Genomic DNA, 26,814 nt, shown 5'->3' on the forward strand with positions numbered 1-26,814 from the left:
TAATGGCATGGTTTGGGGTAATTATCCAAAAGGGCCACCCAGAAAATGGTATTCAGAGACTGATGTGTTACAGGCATCCCAAAGGGCAGGGCCACAGAAATGCAGCTATACCCTCTGGGCGAGATCCTTCACTCTGATAGCCTCAGTAGATGAAGAACAGCTGTGGACGAAGCCTGCTCTGTTTATTGACTGTGCTGCACTGGATAAAGGCACTAAGATGAAAAACTGATCTTATCTACAGGATTGTGACTTTCCAGGGCCTGTGGGCCAATAACGAACAAAATCAGACACTGTACTCTGTCACTGGTCAGTGGGTTCAATACCAAACGAACAAAGCCCACCACTTCTGTCAGGCAACAGTGTCACAAATCGCAAGGCAGTAACTACAGAGGGAGGCATCATTATAGTCTTCTGCAGCCTCACAGAAGGAAGCTCTGGTACTCTGAACAAGGCTGGGTGTGGTATGGTGTTCTCAATACTATACGGCCTAACAGATCACTGCTGTTTAAACCACACATGAAGGAGCTGTTTTGCACACACTGAAGAAGTTCCAGTTGGGCAGGTTGAATGTTTGCATCAGAAAAGGGAGGATAAACACACTGGCCTTTCACCTTTATTTCCACATAGCCGACACCAAAACCATTAGCAGTGGTGGGGACCCATGCAAAAAACCCAACAGGGCAGGCTAATTTACCACAACCTTCAGCACCTCCATGTAACATTTCAGCATGAGCTCTGCTTACGTCTACCCATCAGCCACCAAAAGAGTTTGTTTCACACAGGTTGTCACGGCTCACAGTTCACTGAGTGTGCAAGCCATCCCGGTGTTTAGGAAACATTGCTAGAACAAAAAGTAGGCTGTGTGTACAAACTGAGCATGGCTAAAATCAGAATATTCATGAATCAGACATTTGTCTATACCTATTTTTAGAGAGGGAGGAACATAGAGTGCGGATCTGCAGGCAGCATGCGCCCACCACATCCTACATGTTTGTTCTTTGTCTAGTGCACCATAGCGCTAAGCACTCTGAAAGGAGGAAGCTGGGGCAGACTACTATGCATGCCGGCGTGGCTGTTGGGAGGCAGTGTGGTGGCCGTGCACACAGGCTTGCACGATTGCGGCATCTGATTGGACGGGCGATTGTGTCACCTGGCGCGGCTTCCTGCCAGTGAGCAGGTGCTGCGGCAGCCGCCCCAGAGAAGACAGGAAGTTGGGGAGGCAGTTTGATTCGCATGCTGCGCTTTTTCGTGCCTTCAAGCCCCCCTCCCTCCGAGTCAGCCCGGTCCCCCCGTGTTATCTGGTACCCGCTGACGGGTCTTAAAACAAACCGCAAGGCGAGCTGGGACACCTGTCTGTTACGCCCACCTACTGTGGGAAAACGGATCAATCTCTGCCATCATAACAGAGTAAGAACTTAAAGGAAAAAAAAAGTAAAAAGAATTACCTGAATGCCTCTATTCATAGTAAAATGCATGCAAGATCATAAACAATGGGACAGAATCAGAATTTAGGTTCAGATCTAAGCTACAGTGACCTCTGTGAATGTCAGATAGCTTTTCATTTAGAGCACGTCCATCCACAATGCCACCCTGTATTGGACAGTCATGCATAAACTAAAACAGACCTTCCAATCTAGTGATTTTGTTTCTGTGTTTTGCAACCAAACACTAAAGACTGAGCTCCTCCTGTGCTGGTGTAACACAATACAGTGCAATCCACTGTCATTCAGCATGAGCTCTGGGCCGGAGCCATTACCACTGAAGGTTAAAGTGACCAGGAGTGCTCATACTTTCGAGAATTAATATAAACTGAAGCCATATCGACCTTGCTGAACTTGCATCATTGAAAATCTGAAATGTCTCACCCACGAAACATTATCTGAAGCACACAAAGAATACTGGGTTGAGTTCAGGGCAAGAGCCCACGCTCACAAGACAGCAAACTGCTAATGGTGCCAGGAGCTCATTTTGCAATTAGCGGATGGATCTTGTGTGCGTGAGGGAGCGAGTTTTCATTGAATTAAAGCTTTTGTTACGGGGAAGCGTGTGACACGCTGTATCTGGAGCAGAAGGAGCGCATGAGGGCCAAGGCTTCCAAAACAACCACAGGACAAAGCACCACAGCAGTGCCTTCCAGCCAGCACACTGCCACTGACAATACATGACATTTGCAGCCACCTCATCACTGCCACAGTGATGAAGGGTGTTTTGATCTTGCCGTTTGAACTTTTGCACATAAGGGGAGGGGGGAGGAGGGGGTGGGGGGGTAGGGGGGGGGAGTCGGGCGGTGGACAAACAAACTGCCTGAAAATGTCACCTCCAGTCCAACGCTTCTGCGATTCCCGGGAAGAGGAAAAGATTGTCCCCTTTCGCTCGCTGGCCTTTCAGAGCGGTGCTGACTAGCCTGGCATCAAAGCGTGTGGCGGTGATGTCATCACTGGCCTCTCCAGGCGACCTCAGCACCTTCTGAGAGTCACAGTGATCAGAGTGACAACGGTGTCCTGGAACTTAGGCTTGGGCACTGTCAGCGGGACCGGTCTAACGAATGGATCAGTATTACGACCATTACATCTTTCTTCACCAACAACCTCAAAGTATTGTTTGACCAACCAATCTGAGCTGGCTGTGACCTTTTCTTTGACATCCCTGAATGTAGAAACTCTTAATATAAGCCATTTCTTTCAAGCATCGCAATCTTCTTACACTGAGATTATTTTTTTTTCTTTGCAAACACTCTTATTCAGAGCAATTAACACATAAATGATATCTACATACAGTATGGCTGGATATTTACTGGGGCTATTTCAGGTTAAGCATTTAGCTCAAGTGTACAGGAGTGCTGCCTCTCCTGGAAATTACAACTTTGAGGTTACAAGCCCAGCTCCTTAACCACTACACTGCTGCCCTGAGATGGGGTGTAACTTGCCTCTTTCAACACAAATATGTACTTCCAACATGGGTGATGCATTCTGTACCAGAGCTCTCAGCTCACAACATATACATTAAATTACGTTACATTACGTTATGTTACAGTTGCAAGGGGGAAAGGCAGGGCAGTAGTGAACACACTAAACTGGGAAGGGCACAGGTGGCGAAATGGGCACAGATTTGAAAGTCAACCAGGGCAAAAGAGTGAATGTATGATTAAATGAATGAGTGAGGGAAAGGAGGCTAAATGAACCTCGCAGGTGTGAGATGCACATTGAGATTGCTTGAGAAATCCAGACACAGACAGACACAGATGTACACAGGAGCACAGGGTAAAATCAGGAGGCTTACAACAGACTGCTCTGTCTAACACTGTCCCTCTGTCCCTCTGTCCCTCTGGCCTGACTGGACAGCAGGCTGGGAAAAAGCATGGAAAGGGGCAAGAGGGTGCTGTTTTTCCTGGTCCATCTTTAAGTCTGGCCAGGTGTCACTCAGCACGGTCATTCATTACCGCGGTAACCCAGTCCGAGCCTGGCAGCCATGGACTTCCTGTCACTGATACTTCCCCTGACCTTCAGCCTGTGCCAGCTCATAACCCCCCTCGCTGTCCCTCACCCCCCACCCCCCACCTTTTTTTCACCACCACCCCCCATTGGCTAAAAACAGCCGAGCAGAGTGACCACAGCCCTGCTTTTCCCTGAGCCAGCACTGCACTGTAATCGCCCATCCAGAGTCCACACTCTGCTGGCTCTCCAAATCTGGACCCCATTAATAAGTCATTGACATCTGAGACAAAACATCTCGGTCAAGCCAGCACTAATGCACAACAAGTCCCGCCCCCTGCCCCACCACCCTCCCCCCGCCCCACCCTCCGACAGTAAAGATCAGGCCAATGAGAAGATGCCCTGCTGACTGTAGGAAAGTCAGTCCCATTTCACTCTCAGGGCTCCTGGGGAGATCACCTTCCTCACGAATCTGTCATGGCTGCTGACACCAGAACTCCTTTGCTTGTACACTGTATATGTGCATGTGTGAGAAGCTGGTCGGGACTAAAGCCCTGCAACCCGACCCAAACCTCACGGGACCCAACAAAACACTGTGGGTTCTGACTGGTTCAGGCCTATAACTGATTGACATCACTCGAGTTCAGATTGGGTCAGACTCTATGTTTCTGGTTGTCAGGTTTTGAAAGCACTGCTGTCTAAAATCTAGGCTAAAATCTTATTTTGAATGAAAGACATATACACAATGGGAATTAACATTTTTAAGGCTTCCAAACATATCAGGCTTGAAAGGAGGATTAATTTATTAACTTATTTACTTTGACAGGAATAACTTATTTTTACCTAAGAGTACTCAGTTTTCTCAAAAAGAACTGTTTGTACTGTTGAGTTGTTGAGCTGAATTCTTCTGTATTTGTACAGACTTTATTCACTGCATAGTGCACTATTTTCCCAGCAAGGAAGGGCTGTATTGGGTTAAGCTGCTGGAGGTTGCATAGCCTACTGTGATCTTATATTTTTTGTATTGTCCTTTATTCACTGAATGTGCTATATTTTACCAAAAATGAGAGGTTTTGATACTTTTGATTACTGTCAACACCTCTGAATGTGATTTTATTTTATTCTTAATAGTGAGTGGCTGATTTGGTAATTACTAACCTGTGACTGCTCCTCCCCTCTCTCAGTTCAGGTTTGGGGTGGTTCGGGAAAATGGATGAAGTAATCATCTTTGGGCCGGGTTCGGTTCGGGTATTAAAGTGCAGGTTGGGTTAGGGTTTCGGTTTCAGGCCCGCGCAGACCTTTAGTCAGGAGATATCTCAGGGATCAGGGACTGTGGAAAAGGACTGAAACCTGATGCAACCGCACTAAGGTCCGTGTCCTTTCCGATCTGCTGGACTTGTTTACAGCTCAGAGCTGCTCTTTGGCTCTCTGGTGTGAAACGTATATGTCCAAAAAAGCCCCCTCCTCACTCGTTAATGGTTTACTTTCCATTCAAGCTGATACAGTTGACTTGAAGAAAGCGCTGAGACTTAAATTAAAATGAGCACTTATTGACAATTTGAGAGGACTGGCCAATGCAATAAAAAGCTTCACATAAAAAGCTAAAAAGTTCAGGACTGAGGAATTAATCCAGAAATGATGATTTAACACAAAATATTAGCTCTTAAGTGTACTATTCATCTCTGGATGAAAGGATGTTGTGTGCATCTGGCTGCTGCTTCTCACCAATGTTACTGCCGTTTGTCAATTCATCTGTGTTTAACGTTTGTTTAAATTTCCTATGGTAACCTTCTGGCACCTGGATTAAGATTTTTCTGTCAATTACTGCAGTCTTAATATGTGTAAGTGTATTAATTTTCATTAAAATTAAAATGGAGAAAATATTTAAAAGAACAATGAAGGATCTTAAAAGTGTAAATCTTAAAAAATACAAAATTAAAACCTGAATCACATAAAAAGCCACTTTACGGTTTAGGCTACAAAGAGATCACAGTCTGCCCACCCAAAGCTGCCTTAATATTGGCTGATTAATAACCCATTATAAAGCTGCAGGTGTGGAGCATTTACAAACCACCCAATTATAACACTCGCAGACTGTACAACAAGCATAATGATGTGCTAACAGGATAGTCTGAGTAATGGTAATTAAAATCTAGGTGCAGCCTGCTAAACATTTCATGAATTCAATACGCCGTGTTTGAACACTGTCAATACAATATTTAGGCCGTGGGCACGCCAACCTATTTTGTCAACAACAGGTGAAGTAGTCCTTCAGAGGAAACTGAACACTTAATTACAGCAAATCATCAATTTATAAAGGGCATCAATTATTAAAAGCTGTGCTAAATAGTGTGAACTCGTTCTGACATGAAATCATTCAATCTGCAAGTTCAACAGAAATGGTAAAAAGAATTTCGTAATTTCAAATCAATCTTCCTCAGATGTTATTCCTACCGTATTGAATGTTTAGTACTCTGTCTCGTTAATGACTAAAAAGCAAACACGATACGAACACGCAGTGTCGGTGAGTGAGAGGACACAGCAGTGCCTCTGTCAGCATTAGCTGGCTCTGTGACACGCTATACAGGGGCCAGCAATCAGTCTCCAGATACATCGACCCGAAGCATTATTTTAAAATAGGCCTAGAGCAGAAATGAATGACTCAGCTTCAGAACACTCGTTCCCTAAACTGCTGCTGTGAAAGTGCCATGGCAACCAAAGCCCTGTGAAGACCTGAAACCGATTGAAATCGGAACAGTTAGAATATTTAGCCTGATTCAATGTTACTGATTACCTCATCACGAACATGAGTCACTGTCCTAATTTACACGGGAGTCTTCGTCATTCGAAACGTGTGACCATCTGTCTCTTATCTAGAGTCAGGGCAAGAGTGTCACTCTCTCCTTGCAACAACAATCTCAATTAAAGGGCACCTGAAGTATTTATCGAAAAAAGCAATCAATAGCTCGCCCCACTATAATCATTTAAATCTGCATTGAACAGTACATATTTAAAGTTCCTTGAAGCAATTAAAACTAGTGCAAATGTGTGTGTATATATATATATATATATGCGCATATAGGTGACATTTCATACATACGTTTCATGCCATCTGATATTTCTCTGAGAAAAGCGTAGGTGTACTTTAAGTCTGCCATGGGCACCATGTGTTCCAATGGCAACAGCAGTAACATCCCCTCCTGACACTAGCTCCCCTCCCCACACAAAAACACCACTCTGTTGTCACCACAAACCAGGCATTGTCCTGTTTCTCCAACTTATTTCTCTCCCCAAACACCCCCCCCCCCCCCCCCCGCCTGCCCCATTCCTGTTTATCTACAGATCTACAGAGAGAAGCAAGCACAAGCTGCTGTGAATGCTGCCCATTGTCAATTATGCACACCCACCAAGCGAAGTGCCGCCGCAGCGTTACTCTAACGTTGCGACAGCGTTGCGGCAAGATTAGCATTGCATCAGCTGGGCACTTGCCGGTGGTGGAAGGCAATGGAGCCAGTGTAAGGAGTCAGTGGGAGGTGAGATTATATAATGTCACTGCGGTGTGCTGCATTCCAACAAGTGAATGCAACTGCGCCTCCAATCCTTCCTGTGTCTTCCTCCCCCATTGTACACTCCCACCAAGATGTCAGATGGCCTACTTAAGGCACTACATGTATTTTTGGGCCTTTTCAAAGCGTTCCCTGACGTTCCTGGCAGAGAATAATGACTGAAAGCAATGTCTCTTATTAACCTGTGAAATCAATGAAATAAACGCGTGGTCCACAAACACAAGTGGAAACATATTTATAGCAGCCCCACTGTAACAAAAAAAGATTTGTCACGTACGCAATCCAAATTAATTTTCTTGAAAGATATGCTGTGTGTATCAGATGCAGGATTTTGATGATTCAATAGCTGTGGGAGCGATTGTAGAATAATATCCAGAGCGGGTTTACTGCGACAAAGACAAAACTAAGAGTTAACAAACATTAAAGAAACTGTTCTTGCAACCCTTTGACTCTGTGTAATATTCGCACATAATTAAAACAGGGTGAAGAGAAGGCAATGTGAGAACAAATCCTCGTCATCATTATTGTGTGCAACGAAACACACAGTGAACCGTGCAATGTACAGGCACACCGCTGCAAGGTCATACATGTCCTAATCCCTACGCGCTCAGTACACTTGAACACACGCACCAGTAATGCGACCCACAGCGTGGTGTCAAAGGTCATGGGGGGAGGGTGTCACATGGCCCTTGGGCAGGAGCAGAGGCCGGCATTCCAGAGCTTTCCGGCTTTCCTGGTCAGGACCCGGACAGCCAGCGGCCGGGAGGGAGGGGAGGAGGAGGAAGAGGAGAGAGAAATCGGAGCTGGCCCTCCGTCTCTCCCGAGCTGTCACCCCGTCCGCCCCAGCTGTCAGGGATAACAGCTCCGGCACGCTGGGCGTCCAGCGGACAGCTCTCACTATGGGATCTCATCCGCAGCCACAGGGACACCTCCGAACAGCCTCCCACCTCCCCCCCCCAGGTTAAGCACCTCTTTTGGATAAGGGGGTTCCATATCGATTGCAGGCACCTGGTTAAGATCCGTTCCCTCTCACAGAAGGGCTGTGTCTTTAAACAGACCTCTGCTTTGCACAGGATGAGAGCTCTCTGCTCTCAACTAAATCCACCATTTTTAATATACATAGCAGGCCTTCATCTTTTGATCCTACTAAAGACACACATGCTACTGCTTGGTTTATTTGCAATATGGTGTTTATGTATCCTGGTTTTGTCTTTTTTTCTGCATATTAATATCACGATCTACCTGATCGTGCTACACACTATTATGCAGCTACTATGCCTGTTTATTTATTATAATTTATTTATCATTTATTGTCCTTTATTTAACCAGGAAATAGTCTCACTGAGATTTAAAATAAAAAGAGTCCTGACCAAGAAGCAGCACACATATACACATATGCACAGCACACACATATGCACACATACATCTGCTTCCACATAAAAATATAAAAATCCATATAAAAACCCTCAGCTTTGTTTTGGCCAATGCCACGGCCCACTCAGACTATTGAAAAGTTAAATTAGGAAGGTAAATTACCCATAGAGATAGTTCTGCTTGACCTCATCCTGTTTCGCTCCAGCTAAATGTATGTGTCCATTGTAGTTATTGCATTAGAAGGAGAAATAAAGGGTTGCCAAGCAACCGCAAAGTGGCTATTCAGAAGCTTTTCTCTGTTAAAGGAGAATTGCAATAATTAAATTGCCAGTGTGTAATGGGTGGCCTTGGATTTGCCTGATGAATCTGCAAATTGCTTTACTTGAGCCAGCAGGTGTCTGCATTACAGCAAACCCATTTAAGCTGTTACCAGTCCGCGCAATAGCAAACGGAATACAGTAATACTGAAACCCGGCAGTCTGACTAACAGATCCCAGATCCTCAGAACTACATGAGAGATGTGGGCAACATTCCAGAGGTAATGTCACATAAGCAGACCTGCCTAGCTGAACAGCAGGACCCCCACAGCTTTGTACATCTGTCATCCACTGGCCAGACTGCTTGGTCATTGTATTCGGTATATTCAAATCACCAATTGTTTGGCTCAAATTGCCTGCAGTGTGGACAGTCACCTGCTTTATCCTTTCCATTTACATTTACATTTACATTTATATATTATTTTATCCAAAGCAACTTACAAAAGTGCATACAGCAAGTACAGCGACAGTACGGGGACAGGATGTGTACAGTTCCACAATGAGACAGTTCTCAGCTGAGAGCAAGGTCTGTTTGAGGACACATTACTATTAGATTTGTACAATTACAGCCTATAGGGCAACTAATACGATACACTTTCAAACGGCGGACTTCAACAACTTCAAACGGCGCAATGAGTGTCAGGGTAAAGGCGGCAACAAGAAACAATTTAAAAAGCACAATTTAGAAAGCACAGCAATTTACGACAGCACTGATGCATTTAATCACAGTTACACTGAATTTTACATGAAAATTGATACAGAGAGCTGGGCTGGATGCAGCGAAAGCAGGCCCTCACCACTCCGATGGAGAAGTAATTGTTGACGATGCTGTAGGGGACCGGGTCACCCTTCTCCTCCTTGTCATCGGGGATGATGTCAATGTTCCAACGGTCCAGCACCACCTCTGTGCTGTGCTCAATGTCCCGCAGGAACTTAAGCAGGTTCCCACCCTCATACCCTGCAGGAGACAGAGCAGACTTTCAGACACAGAGGACACAGTGGAAGGGCCCACTGTAGCTACTGACGCAATGCCTGGCAATCCATGTCAGGTCCCATGGGCTGGGCCCCCTTGCCGTTGCTCGGCTGGGTGATTAACCCAACTTCTCTGAAGAGCTGAACAATTTTCTCCATATTTGATGGTGCTGTTTTCATCTCTGACACCAGCTGAGCTTAGTAAATTTTCTACAGTAAAAATTTGCAGACTTGCAAATAACTCTACGCTGCGACAAGGCTGTGACCAGCCATGTAAATCACCCAACCATCAGTTGCATAAATCATCCAATCAGCAAGGGTTCCCAGTGTGTGGAACAGAAATCTGTTATCAGATGCGCAGTCATGGCCCTAACCAAATGCTGACCCCCTGACCCCTGACATATGGTCACAGGCCGAGGAAGTAAAGGAGTCAGAGAGCATGCCAGAACTCTCTCCAGTGTAACCCCATGCGAGGGTGTATTACTCACACACCCGCCAGGAGCCTACATGCTCACTTTTAAGAAATTGATGTGTTTCAGGTAGCAGCTAATGGGTGCCACAGTCAGGTTCATGTTGCCATGGCGCTGAACTGCGTGACCTCTGGGAATGTGCCACGGCTCGGCACTCTTCAGGCTCGGAGACAGCTCCTCCAGGCCAGCGCAGCAGGCCCCCGGGAGCAGGAGCTGTAATTACTTTAATGAACCCTGGGGCTGGGTGACATCATCGACTCGGGCTCATTATCAGCTAACGAGGGCTGTCACACTGAGAACCTTGGGGACACCAACACCAGCACTGACACTCACAAAGGAACTTGTGTGTAATGACATCATTTGTTCCCCCTGGTTTGCACAAACACACGCACACACACACATACACACACACACACACACACACACACACACACACACACACACACACATGCACACATACACAAGCATTTATACACACACACACACACACACACACACACACACAAAACACAGCAATGAAAGACTCCCATTATATAACTCCATTAAAAGACATTGGAGTTTCCAGATTTCAGCTCATTCAATGACGCAATATGTTCACACCACCTTTCTCTGCTGTAGTGGATTAACTATTCTTCAACCTACAATGTCAGAACAACTTTGGCAGACTGTTACATATCTGATAAACATGATACAGCTGTGAATAACATTATTATATGATAATACAAATATTACAGTACACATAAAATAAAACACTGAATACTCCAGGTTCTAGATCCATGATCGCAAGATCACGAGAAGCATAAAATGGCTCTCTGAGAATTCTGGCACTCTGTAAGGATTTCCACAAATGTAATTTATGTGAGTGGCTCTCTGCGAACGGTCTGTATATTTTCAAACATTCTAATCCAGGGTAAGTGCTTTGGTTGGCCTCCGCCATAGCACAGGTCAAGCTGGCATAATCTGGATTTTCACTGCTGGCTCAACAAACGCGTCCAGCGCATAGCGGTTGTGTATAACCCAGGTAACACACACTGTTCTCTCAACATTGCTGCTAGAGTGTAGAAAGTGTAGAAATACCAGAAGGGTGCTCCAAGGGGATTCTGAATGGAAAGATTTTGAACTTGGAAAGGCCCTTGACTGATAAGATGAGAAAACCATCTGAGAACCCCAACTCTCCAAGCCCGAAGGGGTACAGGACCCCCAGATCTCTCTCGAGGCCACACCCCGACCCTGTCTCTCACCTCCGCCCCAGCGTAGGCAGCGGGCGAGGTCGTTCCCGGTCCCCAGGGGTAAGATGGCGACAGGAGGGTGTTTGGAGAAGTTAGCCTTGTCTGCAGAGAGTGAGAAAGCACAGAGTGGCGGTCAGAACTGCACAGCACTTGGTCTATAGTCCAGAGTTTTTCTTGCCTTTCAGTAAGCAGGAGTGAGCTGTGTCAGCCACTGACTGCTAACAAAACACAGCCCAGCTGCTACAGGCAGCACAGTGGGTTTTTTTTTTTTTTACATAAAGGCAACATCAAGCAAATCAATGAGTCATTCAGCCTGGCAATAACCATTTCTAGTCTATTAAAACACAAGTGTACAGAATGTAAGAACTGAGTGGGCATGTCAGATAGTACAGAATGAGGAAATCCTTTCACATTTAAATGTAATTATATCTCAATCCATTTCCCCTATGTTCAGTGTGGGGACAGAACATCAGACAGCTACTCTCCCTGTGCATGGTATACCCAAATGCAACAGGGAGCAGCGTAATGCATATCAAGTGCATGCAATCCATCAGCATCGTAACATGAGATGCATGTTTATTACTCTGGTATTATTAATGATATCACAATAGCTCTGGAACACACATCTTCTGAAAGGCATGTTCATCCTATTTGTATCAACCAAGCAAATGGAGAGTGGCAATCAACAGAGCGCAGTGCACAGTATTAGCAAACACGGCTCAGTATTTTCCGCCTTCCTGTTGTTAGCATCCTCCTGCGTTTAGTTGCTGCGCGGGGCAAAAAGCCACTGGGGTCAGATCTGATGCAGTAGGTCTGCGCTGTGTGGTTTACTGTGGCTGTAATCTTCCCAGCTGACACCCGGCCATTGTGCACCACCTGCCACGGCCTGCGTGGGCAGTGCAGTGTGGAGCTCAGCATGGCCCCCATCCCCCTTGCCAGCACTGCCGCTCGAACAGCTCCAGCCAGGGAAATGCGAGGGCCATTACCATCAATCTTTTCCACAGACAGGGGAAAATAAAAAATGAAAATGGAAAAAAAAAAAAAAAAAAAAAAAAAGAGGTCATGACTGCACACGACCTGAGCACGGAATCAACCTACTGCATTGCTAAAAAAAAATGCACGCTCCTTACACGTGAGATACTGCTGGTCCTGGAACACGGAGTGTGGCTTTGGCTTCCCTGGGTCTTACGCTCAAACGTGGGAAAATGTGGCAGGCATTTCACTGGCAGCACCATTTCATATATGATTAGGACCATCGCCATACAACCAACAAGTGAATGATAATAATTGCTTCTAATATTGTTGACTCCTTATATGGCTTTTAGCTTGTGTTGTACTCTGCCTCACCTGTAAGTTGTCTTGGATAAAAGCATCTGCCAAATTAATAAATGTAAATGTAATGTAAAGTCTAATAAATTGTACTGCTGGCAACTGTGTTCAGTTCAGTAACTGATAGGGACTGGTTACCGATGCAATCTAGGATCCAGCCAACAGTTCCATCCCCGCCACACGCCAACACTCGGAAATCGGGGACATCGTGGAAGAAGTTGAGCCTGAGGAGAGAGGTGACAGACAGGCAGGGGGATCACGTGCTGGTTAGCGCAGGCTGTTCAGCCCTCACATTGCAGGGTGTCGTTTGTCCTCGTTTGTCCCTGTGGTAACGCCGTTCCCCCTGCCTGGCCCTTCAAAAGTGTCAACTTCAAAGGACCTTTCATCTGTGGGGGACAGAGGCGGGGATCGAGCCTTTCATCCACCCCAGGCACAAAAGCCTGTGGTTGCCCCTGCAGGGGTGCAATTGCAGCAGAGGCTGCCCTCTGCTGGCGGTGGAGGAGAACTGCACAAGAAATGCGGTCTTAACCCAATGAATGGACTACAGGGGAAAAATACACTACTGTTAAAAACAGGATAAACAATGCAACCATAATTCAGGGGGATGCTGCTGCCTTATCCTGACAATTTTAAAGGCCTCCTTAGTAATAGCCAAGGGAGAAAATTTAAGACAAGATGATCATACTTTGATTAATATAATAATATTCAATACAGCATCTGATCGCATACAGGAAACAAATAATCCAGTTTTCCTCCAGGTGTTTAGTTGGAGAACCCTAAAATGTTGCTTCAATGTTCAGGGAAACTGACCTGGTATATCAATGTAGAATTGGATTAATCCATCTGGGATGCTTTTGTGTATTTCACTTTAATGGCAGAGCTGAATCCTAACCCCAGGTCAGAAATCATCAGGGATTACAGGGCTTGCTGGTAATTCCAATCCTGGTTTTGAAATGCAGAAACTGTGAAAATCACAGGCCTCCAGCTACTGGCTAAAGCTGGAGACATACCTGTGGGATAGTGATTAAGGCTTTTGTGTACAGTAGCTTAAAGCACAGACATCAGCAGGAACTGCATCTTTCCCACAGGGCTGCTATCAAGGGTTAGTGGGTTGAGAATATTCCCTGACCAGGAAACCAGATCCCCAGGTGACCTGGGTAACTAACTCCTGGTGAGCACACTGGAACAGGTGTTTGTAGCAGCGCCTGTTTCTCTGTACCTGTGTTCGTCACTATGTGTCTATGCGCTCCCCCGGCCGTGGATGCTTGCAAGGGCAGAGCTACACTGGGAAAGAACATGTGACCAGCGGGGTTTTCCTTTTAAGGCCATGAAGAGGGCTGCTCACACACGTCAAGACACGGCATAACCTCTACCTCCCCCCCTCTCTTCACCAACTTTCTTTCTCTCCTCCTCCCTACCACTCTCTACCTCCTCTGGCTCTCCTTTCTGTCTAGCTCTCCTTCACCCCCACCCCCCCTTCAATTTTTACCCATTCAGACTCAAACAGCTTGTACTGGCATAAAAAATGTGTTGCCAGGGCAACAGTACTTTGGGACTTAAGTGGGTGCTAATATTAAATACAATGTAGAAAGCAAAACATGAGAGCACTGCTATTAGTTGTAATAATAATCCATCAAATAATCAAAAGTAATTAAAACAAAGTCTTGTTTTAGTCCAGCCCTCCTGCTCTCCTTCAGGAGTTTCCCTTGCATCATTGACTTTCCCATCTCCCTCCACTCCTTGTCTCTTTCTGCCAGCTCCCTCTTTTCCCCTCATCACTCCATCTCTTTTTCACTCACTCACTCTGTATCTCTGTCTGTTGTTCAAAGGTGTGCTGGTCCCTCCCTCCCCAATCTCCCCCCCCCCCCCCCCCCCCCGTCCTCTGTTCCCCTCTCTCCTGCCTCTCTCTCTCTCTCTTAGGACCATGTTCAATAGGCTCTTGAGGCTGAGTGTTGTTCCTGTCGCGATTGTGGCGGTGTGGAGTCTGTGCTGCGAGTAGGTTGGGCACTCTCATGGGAAACGCCACACCTGTTATTCTGAGTTTTTTTTTTCTGAATGAAATGTTCCACTCCACATCTCTGCCAATAGATGTTTGTTACAAATAAGCAGTACATGACATCTTTTATAAACTGAAAAGATAAGGCATTAAATTCAGGCAAATAAGAATAAAAGCAAATAAGAATTAATGCCAACGTGTTCTACAGATGTTAGTCCATATAACAGTCTAAATCTATATATATATATCTATATATTATATATTTTTTTCACTTATAAAAGACATCAGCACTTTTGAAAAAGAAAGTGATGGCACTAATCCCTCAACACCACTTCCAGCAACAACCAGGTCTTTCCCTGAAGGTCGCCCATTCAGGTACTAACCAAGCACATTCCTGCTTAACTTCATCCATCAAACAGAAGAACGTGGCAGGGTTGTATGACTTTGGGCCATAATAATGCAAAAACACCATCCCCCACAGCTGATTGGCTACACAATTCCCTGCATCCTCTACCCTTCCTGTTTACCCTGACTGAAATCTGAAACGAGTGTTCAGTTGACCTGCGTGGATGAAATAGATAAAGCAGAAAAAAAAATGCAAATGTCTAATGAATGCAACTCTCTGTGATATGTAATTCCCATGATGTGTTTTATTCATGAAGGCCTGTATATGATAAACGCATTAGGTTTTTACTACATCTAATGGCAAACAAATATTCCACGTCGCTTCCATTGATCAGTCGCTAACTCAGAGATGACTTTGGAACGTAAGAAAGTGAGACCCCTGATTTTGGCCCAGACACAAAGAAACAATAAGGTTAATATGCATGGTGCATAAAATACAACCTTTGTGTCTCTTCCTGATTCAAAACACTGCTTGTTTTTGCTGTGAGCGTTTACCCCTTTGCCATGTGGGACTGTTGTGGATTGGCTGCTGTAGTAGAGACAATTCTCTGAGGAGACTTTACCACCTCAACGCTAACCGCAGATGTGAAAAGGTGAGAGAGGGAGAGACAGGAAGACAAAGTAGTAGTGATGGAGAGCCTCTTTCTCTGCCTCTATCTCTGCATGGCCTTGAGGAAGCTCTTGGTCACTGACCTCTCTTGTCTGGTCTGAGGCTGTGAGGCTAAAGACTCTACAGGGAAAGAGAGGGGAACCCTAAACATGGACTAACACAGGAATGAACCTGGGGGGAAGTCCATATAAAGAGCCATTCATAGGCCACCAGTACCTCGAGAGATTTAGAGAAAGATACAGACCTGTGGGGGGGGGGACATACACATCATTCTGGGATGCTTACTGCATATACAGGCAACAGTGTAGGTGACCTGTCAGGGGGTCACACCAGTCAAGGAGATATCGGTGTGAGGGGAGGGCATGTGACTTACCCAGCCATGGGTCCGCCCCGGTCCAAACTGTACACCTGCCTCGGGTTTAGCAGGTATTGGAACTTCCTCAAAACCCTACACACACACACACACACATACACACACACACACAAACACACAAATACAGTAACTTCCTCTGTCCTTGACAAGTGCAGCCTGCATTCTATGATGAATGGAGACTCTACAATGCACTTCTGTGAGGCCTTGTACATAGTATTGTGTTCAATTCCGATACATACGCTGCACACAGTAACTGTGGAAATAGTGTCACAAAAAAATAAAGAAATTAATGTTCTGAAACACGTCAGATGGAAACCTTTCAGTCCGGAACCTGGCTCATTACGTAGGGGGATAATTCTGGCTATTAAGACATAATTGACTGAAAGTAGAAGTTTCCATCTTCGGATGAAGTGTGAAGGTCTACTTCCGTAGTCATGTTCTTTTGGGATCAAAGGTTTGCTTTGTCTGTATTTGGCATTTCACACGTGCATTTAATAAAACAAATCTATTAATAGTGAAGGATGAGTCATTTAATGGTATTTTAACGTGTTGCTATAGTGATTCCTTGGCCAAAAGACAAATCTCAGCCTGCAAAGAGAATAAATGCTGACAGTAAAACTTGGCAGACTTTCCTACTTCTCCTCTTCATTATCAAGCACACAGTACCAGTCAAAAGTTTGGACACAGCTACTCATAGAAGGGTTTTTCTTTCATTTTACTATTTTCCACATTTTAAAATAATAGTTAAGACATCAAAACTCTGAAATAACACAAATGGAATTATGCAGTGACCAAAAGTGTTAAACAAATTAACACTGTCTTATATTTTAGATTCTTCACGGTAGCGAATAAATATTTTGAAAAAATTTTTGGACAGAAATTCATACATAGGCATCAACTTCACTGTTTATATTTGTCTAAGAAACAAATTCAAGCATTAAGCATAAGTCTTTAGATCAAAATGTCTTTGAATACATGTTTCCTATTATCTTAATCAGGTATGTCCACACTTTTGACTGATACTGTATGTAGACTCCGTAGCATTATCAATCATATTATCAAGCATATGTAGCCTCATATTAGATGTACGCTGACATCAAAATGCTTTGATTTGTTTTTTATACCCAGCTGTTCTACAGCATTCTTGCTATTTTTCCCAAACTCTGTAACAGTGTGATTTCACTATACAGTAACATCACAGGAAGGTGGTTTTACATGAGTCCCTTGCATTTTAGAGGTGAAACACTAACCTTTCACCCTGCCTCCCACCACTCTTTGGGTTGACCAGGACCAAGAGTGGGTGAGTTCCTGGCAAAGGTGTGATCTGCACAGGAGAGTGGAATCAGAGCAGTATCTCTCTCTCTCTCTCCCTCTCTCTCTCTCTGTCTCTCTCTCTCGCTCACACACACACAGAGCACACTGATTTCCACGCATTCACAGAGGCAATCCAAGACAATCAAGAAAGACCACACTTTCACTCTCAAATGTGGCTCTGCCACTGAATTCCAAAAAGCAAAATGCCATATTACATAATACTTACATAAACTACTTGTACCTTACCAACATGTGCACTCACACTTGGGAGCCCATACATATATGGTTGTAAAATTTGTAGAAACAGCCACAAGCATACACATAGCAAAAGAACACTGGAAGAACCAAACCTACTCAGTGTTTGACTACTTCTGTCTGGTCATGAACTGGCCTTCCTCTGTGCTTGATTACACTGTTCTGCTCACCTGCAGCCCTTGTCCATCACCAGTGAACTTGAAGGTCTGGCTTATATCATCAGGGCTTGTGCTAGGGGGAGACTCTCCCTCACCACGCTTCACCACGGACTGACGGTCCTATAGACAAACAGACAGACAGGCAGACACACACACACACACGCACACAGTTATGTAGTGGTTATGTAACTGACATCAGTAACGTGAGCGACTGTGTGAACGCCTGCTCCAGAAAGTAAAATCACCCCCTAGGGGCAGAGCAAGGCTATAATTTGCTGCCTTTGGCCCAGCAGTCTTTTAGAAGCAGACCAGCTCCATGTTAGAACTGAGGGTCCTGACTCCTGACTACATACGAATCCTTAATTATCCATTTATACAACTGGATACTAAAAATATTACAGTTATTATTATATGTATTACAGTACCATGGATGAAGGTACAACAGTAGTGTTCCACCAGGATTTGCTGCCTGACATATCCAATAAAATAGAAATTTCATGATGAAACTGAAGTCCCAAGAGCATGCTACAACTTAAACCTTGAAAATGTTCCTTTAGCTAGGACTGAAGATGACTGTAATTTCACAAACTTACAATAACACACATCAACCCCCAAATCAGAAAAATCCACAAAGTGAAATAAACCAAACTCAACCAACTTCTATTTACAATTTTGGGACAGTGAAACCAAAACACAAATTAGATTAGATTAACTGCTGCAGGAGACACGGTGAAACAGTGAAAAGGGCAATACTCAAAAAATAAGCAGCTCCACATCTCCATTTCTTACAAAAGACTGACACAAACAAGCTGTCCTGTCATCTTGAGGGTGGAGGGATCCAGAGCTCCGGTAGCTACCTGCCTCAGCCTGACACTTCTCCCAAACCAAAACGTGTCTGCAACAATTCATTTAGCCGTGATGGGAAAGTCTGAGAGGATTCTGAGTGTATTACTACCCTGGCAGGATAGAGGTCAACAATGACAGTACAGACTCAGACTGGATGATGGCACAGATGAGAACTCAGAGTGGGGACAGCGGGGGTGACGCAGAACACTGTTGACTTCAGTGGTATGTGACGATTTTTTTTTTAACTGCAAAAATGGTACATTGGTGTGGGAGGAGCCCTCTGCATTGAGATGGAAAAAAGTGGGAGCTGTCTGAACCAGAACAGTCATTGTGCTGTTTTTGCTGCTACAGTTATTATGACAATTAAAAAAAATAATAATATATCAGTAACCACCACTGTTGCTGTTACTTATGATATAATTACCATCATCAAAACAATTTAACTAATTATTTAACTTGCTTTGGAAATACAACTGTTTCGGCCAGTAAAACACCTTTGAGCAGAAGTGAATATGATTTAGTAAAATTTAAACCGCCTAGCATCCGGTACCTTCAATAAGCATAATGTCTATTGAACAGATGAAGGGAGTGGAGAAGGGGAGAGAGGGGGAGAGAGAGAGAGAGAGAGAGAGAGAGGGAGAGCTCACCAGCACCACAGGGCAGATGTATGAGGGCAGCAGGGTGTGGTCCCTCAGGGCCCCTCCGTCACAGTCGGGCCTCATGTTGGATGCGCACTTGTTATGGAGCTGACGAAAGGAGGAGAAAGATGACAGTCAGCACACCTGCGTGATTCAATACCTGCATACACTGTGCCTTCAATCTCACACCTGTCAGGACAGCACGTGTTCCGGTGGACTCTGTGCAAACCTCATGAAAATGACAGCTTTCACGGCATAATTTTGGCTTCGGAAATACCATCTCATTCAATGCTGATTCCTGCAAAACTGTCGCCTGGTGTAGTATTAGTGGGCAACATGTAACTTTTCACCATGCCCTGACCATTACTATCATAAGGGGATATGGACAGTTGCTAATGGCAATTTAAAGAAAAACAGCAACCATATTTCTAAAAGAGGAGACATGTTCCATTGATTTCTCACAATCAATTGACGTAATAGCTGTGTTATATTTGGCCGTTTCTGAGCAACTGGGATCTGAATAAACTGCCATCCATCATGTTTTGGGTTCATGCGGCATACCCAATAACCATACAGCACCAAGAGTTAGGCCCATCTTTTAGAGATGTCCCATGAAAAAAAGCCCAATCACCCTGAGGTCCGACTCTTGCCAAACACTTACTGCCACTGTCTAAAATCATTTCACCATGGATTTTTTTTAGTTTGATAAAATTAAACAAACAGCTAGTCAGTTGTTGTGTAGTTCATTTGTGTAGTTCATGTTTTATTTGTTTGATTGTAATAACGTTTATATAAAAATGACCAACTATACTTAAGTGATCTAAATGACAAAATAGTACAGTACATCTAATCATCATTCAATATCTATGCAAAATGAAACTGAAAAAAGACAATCAACCTAGACATTACATTTACTCAGTGAAAATCCTTTGACCAGGATGCAATTTATAATGACAAAAGCTAGAGACATTGAACTACATTTTAATAAACATAAAAGAGTCTGCCAAGTTAATGTAACAATGTAAGACCAGACTATGCATAAAACAATGGTTATAACAAAATGCAATACAAACTTCAGTCAGAACATCTAATGTGCAATGTTTAATGCTTGCCATTAGAGGGCAGTGTAGACCTTTAGAAGACAGGAGATCTGATTAGGCTGTGTGAGCCCATAATTTGTGGGCTGTTAGAAAATTCAATTGTGCTTTTTGGCAATTTCTCATTTCTTTAATTTATTCTACATTCAATATGAAAAGATTGGAAGTACTGTGCTGTGCAGTATGGGAGTGTTTCAAGACAGCTGAAAAAGGACTCAAGGTACACAACCTACCAAGGCACCCACACATTTCATGCAGCTAGTAATTAAAATATAATTCAGCTGTAATTCTAAATGAGTTAAGTTGTTTCTCACCTTTACTATTTATAAGTAATGAAAAAGAGCTCATTTCAAATTCTTTTTAGTTTCCTGACCAACTATGGTAATCAAAGTGTCATACAAACTCCAGAATGCACTTCACATTCCAATAGAGAGAACAGGCTCAAATGATTTCTCTAATGCTGTTAAGGACTGGAGATTGAGAGCAGGAAAGAGCAAGAGATCACTGTCTGTTTCAAATGAAATTCTACAGAACAGAAGGTTCCCTGTAAAACTGAATAGACTAATTTGTCTGTTACAGCCACCCAAACATGCTTTGAAGACTCCTATTCGTTACATTACATAACATTTATTTACTCTCATCCAGACTGACTTCTCATCCAGACTGACACTCTCATCCAGACTGACTTCCACACAAAAGAACAGAAGTGTATCCATTCGAGTTTAGTGAGCAACAGTGTCAGACCAGGCTAACAACACTCCCAGACGGGGGAGTGTGAGCATAAGACAAGCCCTCACAAAAAAGGGAACCACAATTGCATCTGTTGTCCATCCGACTAAAGGCTACCTAATGCTCTTACAGTGATGTGACACCAAGCGTGTTCAACGTTCAACAAGTGACCCGCTACCATATGCAGTCTATTTTCGGTGTTCGCCACTAGAGGGCAGTGTATACTCACAGTGATCTGGCACCACACGCAATGCAGGCCCGTCAGGCCCTGATAACATTTGATACTCCTGTGACAGCGATCGCATTTTGTGGGAGAGTTTCCCTCCATCCACACGTGCTGCATGGCCTGGAAAAGGATACAGACAAAGGGCAGAGTGTGAGAATGCAGTAGGACTCACAGAATACAGAATATTTAAAGTTAAATTCCGCATGCACAGTGTTTGCTTAAAAAAACTTTAAGCATTTTATACACAGCTGAAACTGGACATTTCCTGTAGCAACTCCACAGCATTGCTTAAGAGCACAACAGCAATCCCGTCTTTGGACTTGAACCTGCAAAGCCCCACTTTGCAAGAGGAGTTCCAAAAACGCTATGTTTATACTGTTGTAATGGAGAGAACCTTTCTTTCATTCAATATAATAACAGGAGAACAAACCACAGCCCTCCTTCCATTGTTAGACCTGAGTGGTCAGAAATGGTCAGCACAGATGAAAACAGCTGCAAACAGCAATCAGGTATCATGCAAACGCTTTGTATTTGATCTTAAGGATGCCTAGGTATAAATCCTTGAAAATTATCATCACTCAACATTTATATATGTAAACTACAAATCGACAGGTGTAAAAGGTCTGCGTTCTGGTGTTCACACCAGGAAACATCCACACCTTTCACTGTGGTTCACCTTATGGCCATAGATTTTTCTAGGAAACACCATATAATCTCTATATATGGATTATTTGTTCAATGATAACTGAGGGCAACTTCAGGCATTTTTTTTAGACAACCACACATTATGCCCTTTAAGGTGATTTGATTCACAGTTACATATGTTAGTTTGCACAGTAACTAGCATTGTGGTGGACAAAATTTTGGGGGAGAAAATAAATCATAAAGATAGAAATATAGAGGACAAATTGGAATATCTGCTGAATACATTAAGGCTAATGTGCTTTTATATGTCCATATTTTTATATGGGTTTCTAAATGTATATTTTACATACACAAAATTTAACTGATTTCCTTTATTTTACATTTTGCATTAAACACAGAGAATATTATATTAAGATACTTGAAGTGCAACCTGGATTTAGAGATAAATTTAAAACCTCCAGAATTTTTTTGGGACACACAACTTTCTACCTGTGTTAAATGGACCCTATCACACATGAACATTGACAATGTACATTTTTCATTTCTAACAGTTTTAAAACATGCGTTCACTTCAAGTGAATAATGCTTTGATAATGAAAATAACAGTCAGTGTCCAAGGCTATCTTCACTTCTAAATACAGCTCACAGGTAGCTGGCTAATCTAGCAACAAAATAAGAAAGTTCACAGTTGGATTTGGATAAGAAAGCTTTTCAAGCATGTGATTCGTTTAAGAATCAAGTCTGAATATATAAATTCAAATCAATTCCAATGCAGTGTAACTGCTTAAGTGTTGTTATAGGCTATGCAAATCGCATACGTTAACACATTGTGAATACATTTAGTTGTGGGGCAGATTAATTTTTGTGCATTGTCTAAATAATTTGGCTGCACAACAAAAATGACAAAACCCAGACATAGATCACAGCTAGACAGACACATGACAGGAAACCAAATTACAGCTACTGCACATCACATATCTATACAACACTACTGTGTTTAAATGATAAAGCATAATTCTAAGAGTAAATAAAAACATCACAGATGGTATGTTATGAGTAACATTTTAAAATGACATTTGAACAGGAAATTGCACACAATATTCAGTTGATGCTGTACAAAAATGTGCAGGTGCAGAATAATGTTGCAGCATTATTGCAACTGGACCACAAAACCTTAACATTAAAGCAAATACAAAACACTCTGCATTTTGGTGAAAGTGGTTTACCCATTCTGAAAGAGAATCACTTCATTATATGAGACTGTATATTATTATATATTATTGAGAACAATTATTGCAATTACAGAGACCCATCTATAATGCAAAAAGTATAACAATTCACAACAAACTGGTTTTATGTCTTAAAAAACAACTGATATAGGTTTTGTTATAGATTCAAGTTAATATGAATAATAAGTTAAAGTTCATTCAAAATTTCAAGGTGTGAGAATAAATGAAGAATTTGATTTCGCTACCAAAGCTGATTATGTCAGAACAAATGCAACAGATAAACAGGTCAAATGATGGCAAATCAAATGAGTGGAAAAACAAAAACTTCTTCTAAGTAAAAAAGAAAAATGGCAAGAAGAAAGAGGTATCAGGAGCATGCTGAAAGACAGGAATGTGACACAGGACGAGTGAGCTTTTGTAAATACATATACTGAATCAATGATCATACAAAATGTTTTATAGCAACACTGAAACTAATTTAAAATAGACATTGCTGTAAACTAGACATGGTGCACATTGGACACTAATAAAATGAAGAAGGTATTCAATGTTGCATTAATCTACACAAAGTAATTTATCTAATTTATTTAATTTATCCATTTCAGAGAAGCCCTTAACTGCACTAGACTAGGCAAATCCACTGTCTTACCAAAAAGATCAAATTCACGACACCATCAAGCCACCTCAAGGCGAAAGAGCCGGGCGTTTCCAGCACATCCATTTGGAAACAGAGGTATTGAAAACAGAAGCATCACAAAGCGAAACTCCTGTCTGAGAGAGAGTGTTTCAGGTGCTGAGCCGCAGAGATCATTCCAGAGTGGCCTTAATTGAATTACAGTTTAAATATACTCTCACTGACAACATGCTTAGAGCGAGATGAGTACAGTCCTCTCATGCTGTACGTGACCGTCCATAATGACGCTGTGTCTGCGCAGATGCAGGAAACCTCCTCTCGGCATTACAGAAATGTTGGCAGGACTTTAAATGTCAGCCAAGGAGCTCTAGGGATCCAACAGGCTGAAATCTTATTTCAGTGCTAAGTGCTAGAAGCAATTTAAAAATTCTACATGTGAAACTGGCCAAAATTCTATGGGACCTGGTGCTTGTCAGTCTACACAGTGCAATTTAAATTCATACCCCTGATTATACAAGGACATAAACATCATAACAAATGTACCTTTATTACATGTTTTTTTTTCTTGTTTAACAGACATTTTAAATTATACTTTAATCTTAATAGGGTTACACAAAGCAAAGCCATATTGTTCACAAATAAGAATATTTAATGAGGGTCACATTTGCTCACACCTCATAGCATTTTATAAATTCCTCTCTAGCATAGACTGCACTGACAAGATTCTTCTTGTAGTTTATGAAGTTCCAGCACTTCTGAGGGAGGACTTTTTTTTTACCATTGTTCCCTTTGTAACAGCTCTACATCCTTCAGAACCATAAATGCCCACTTGGATTGAGGTTTGAAAATTGAAATGGCCAGTAGAGAGCATTTATTTTGTGCTCAGTTAACGATTTCTTTACACGGTACATGTTCTTGAATCACTGAACACACACACACAAAGGCACGCTATATGTTAATTGGTATATATAACTTACGTTAGTGTGTCGGCGGGACTTGGCGTAGGTGCTGATGCAGGCAGCAATGTCTTTGGACACACAGCGTTCGTGGACTGTGTACTTGCATACTAGAGTGTGTAGAGGGAGAGAGGGTTAGGAAGAGGTGCAGGGCCACCACAGGGCAAACCGTCTCTGTGAATGATAGGTGTCCCAATACAGCTGGATTAACGCTGTCCTTTATATATCTGTTTGTAAGTCACAGCAGACATGTTCATATAAATGTACAGCTGTATATGTAATTTTAAGTTTATAAATAAAATGCATATTAGTATGAAAATTTGTCTTAATCCTACACTGTACACTAACACTGTGCTAATCTATTATAGGCCTTTTCATAAAATTTTCATACACATAAAATTATTTCTCAGTATACATTATTTATGAAGACTTCTGAACAGGTCCCATAATGCATTGCTAGCTTTCCCTTTAGATAGCACGTGCTGTATTTCTGAGGACAGCAAGACATTTGTAATAGCTGGTTAACAAAAGCAACAGGCATACCACAATAAATCTCAGCTAGAAACACCCAGACAGACAAACTGGCATTCAGGCAGACACATAGACAGATATTCAGACAGAAACAGGCAGACAAACCCACAGACAGACAGGCAAAAAGACCCTGACAGGCTCTCAGATCAGCACACAGATGGAAAAACAGATGCAGACAGACAGACGTTCAGACAGACAGATACGCAGACACATACTCAGCCACACAGCCAGTCTCTCAGACCGAGCAAGCAGGCATGAGCAAAAAGACAGACACAAACGGACATTTTGACAGAAAGGGGCAGATGGATGGACAGACAGAATGACTCACGGGAACAGCACAGGCCCTGTTTGCGCACTCCCAGAAGCATGGTGTGGCAGTAGTTGCAGTAGGCTGGCTTGTTGAAGTGCTTCAGTCTCCACACATGCTGCCCATCCTCCTGCATGTTCTGTAGAAGAAAAACAACCAGTCACAGCCTGGTCACCCAGCACTGTAATATCATTACAAAGTGTTACAAACGGCAATAAAACGCCAGTAAAAAACTCTATCGATGACCTTACCATTATCAGTGTATTAGGCATCATAAGCTCTATTTTGACTGACTTTTACAAACCGTGTAATAGTAAATGGTGTGTGATTCAACTTGTCGAGGGTCAGAGTCCTACAGGCTTCAGAGATGCATTTGAATTAGCATCTCGTTTAGATACTGAGTGTAGTACCCTCATATTCAAATAATGACTTCAAATGAAAAATTAAGCTGAGATGGAATGACAACCAGCAGACACTGGTGCTCCGGGACTATATTTGCATCCCACCCGTCAAAGATGAATATTCTGTATTTTACAGGAAAAAAGCTTAATTAAGTTATGCCTAAAAAGCACATTAGAGTTGAATGAAACTGACAATAGAGGGTGGGGTTACACCAGATGCTTGACAGGAATTCTGTTTGGGCCCATACATAATAGGTTTAGACTTCATCATGACAGCGGTCCTGGTCTAGAGCAATGCCTGAATAGGTCAACCTCCATTCAATCCACAAATAGGCTATTGCCATGCAACAATCGTTGGGGACAAACCCAGAGAGCGGTGGCAGAGAGCCACTTGAACAGAGATCATGAGATATTAAAATCAGTAATTCAATGACAATGACTCAATACTGAAATTCTCCTGGTTGGCATCACCTGTCTTCACCTGTTTGCTCCAACAGTGTTGAAAATATGAATTACCCCAAAAAAAAAAAGAAGTGCTACTGATGTCATTGTTTTTGCTCAGCAGATGTGTCCACAGCCCCCTTTGCTGGTGGGGAATGGGCAGCGACTGTCCCACTCACCGTCTCCATGCCAAGCAGCACCAGGAGAGGAATGGTGGTCATGCCCCCTCGGATCCACTCCTCCAGGGTCACCGTGCCATCCCGGTCATAATCGATCTCCTCCATCATCTCCTTCAGGATCTACAGAAACAGAGAGAGAGAAACGCAGACACAAGC

At 43.1% G+C, this 26,814-nt stretch overlaps 1 protein-coding gene across 3 annotated transcripts in view; it reads right to left on the reverse strand.

The window, feature by feature from the left end:
- The window catches only part of LOC118789065 (diacylglycerol kinase beta), a 90,095-nt gene that overhangs the window by 26,154 nt on the left and 37,127 nt on the right, over positions 1 to 26,814 (reverse strand). For all 3 annotated transcript variants that reach the window (XM_036545369.1, XM_036545370.1, XM_036545368.1), the window contains 11 exons: positions 26,659 to 26,778; positions 25,659 to 25,776; positions 24,821 to 24,909; positions 21,339 to 21,455; positions 19,293 to 19,391; positions 17,812 to 17,919; positions 17,323 to 17,396; positions 16,073 to 16,147; positions 12,827 to 12,912; positions 11,372 to 11,461; positions 9,486 to 9,646 (listed from right to left, as the gene is read on the reverse strand). In XM_036545369.1, the coding sequence (XP_036401262.1) occupies positions 9,486 to 9,646; positions 11,372 to 11,461; positions 12,827 to 12,912; positions 16,073 to 16,147; positions 17,323 to 17,396; positions 17,812 to 17,919; positions 19,293 to 19,391; positions 21,339 to 21,455; positions 24,821 to 24,909; positions 25,659 to 25,776; positions 26,659 to 26,778 (1,137 nt within the window). The remainder of the gene's footprint in view (positions 1 to 9,485; positions 9,647 to 11,371; positions 11,462 to 12,826; positions 12,913 to 16,072; positions 16,148 to 17,322; positions 17,397 to 17,811; positions 17,920 to 19,292; positions 19,392 to 21,338; positions 21,456 to 24,820; positions 24,910 to 25,658; positions 25,777 to 26,658; positions 26,779 to 26,814) is intronic.

This window comes from Megalops cyprinoides, chromosome 14, assembly GCF_013368585.1.
Source record: "Megalops cyprinoides isolate fMegCyp1 chromosome 14, fMegCyp1.pri, whole genome shotgun sequence".
Lineage (NCBI taxonomy): Eukaryota > Metazoa > Chordata > Actinopteri > Elopiformes > Megalopidae > Megalops > Megalops cyprinoides.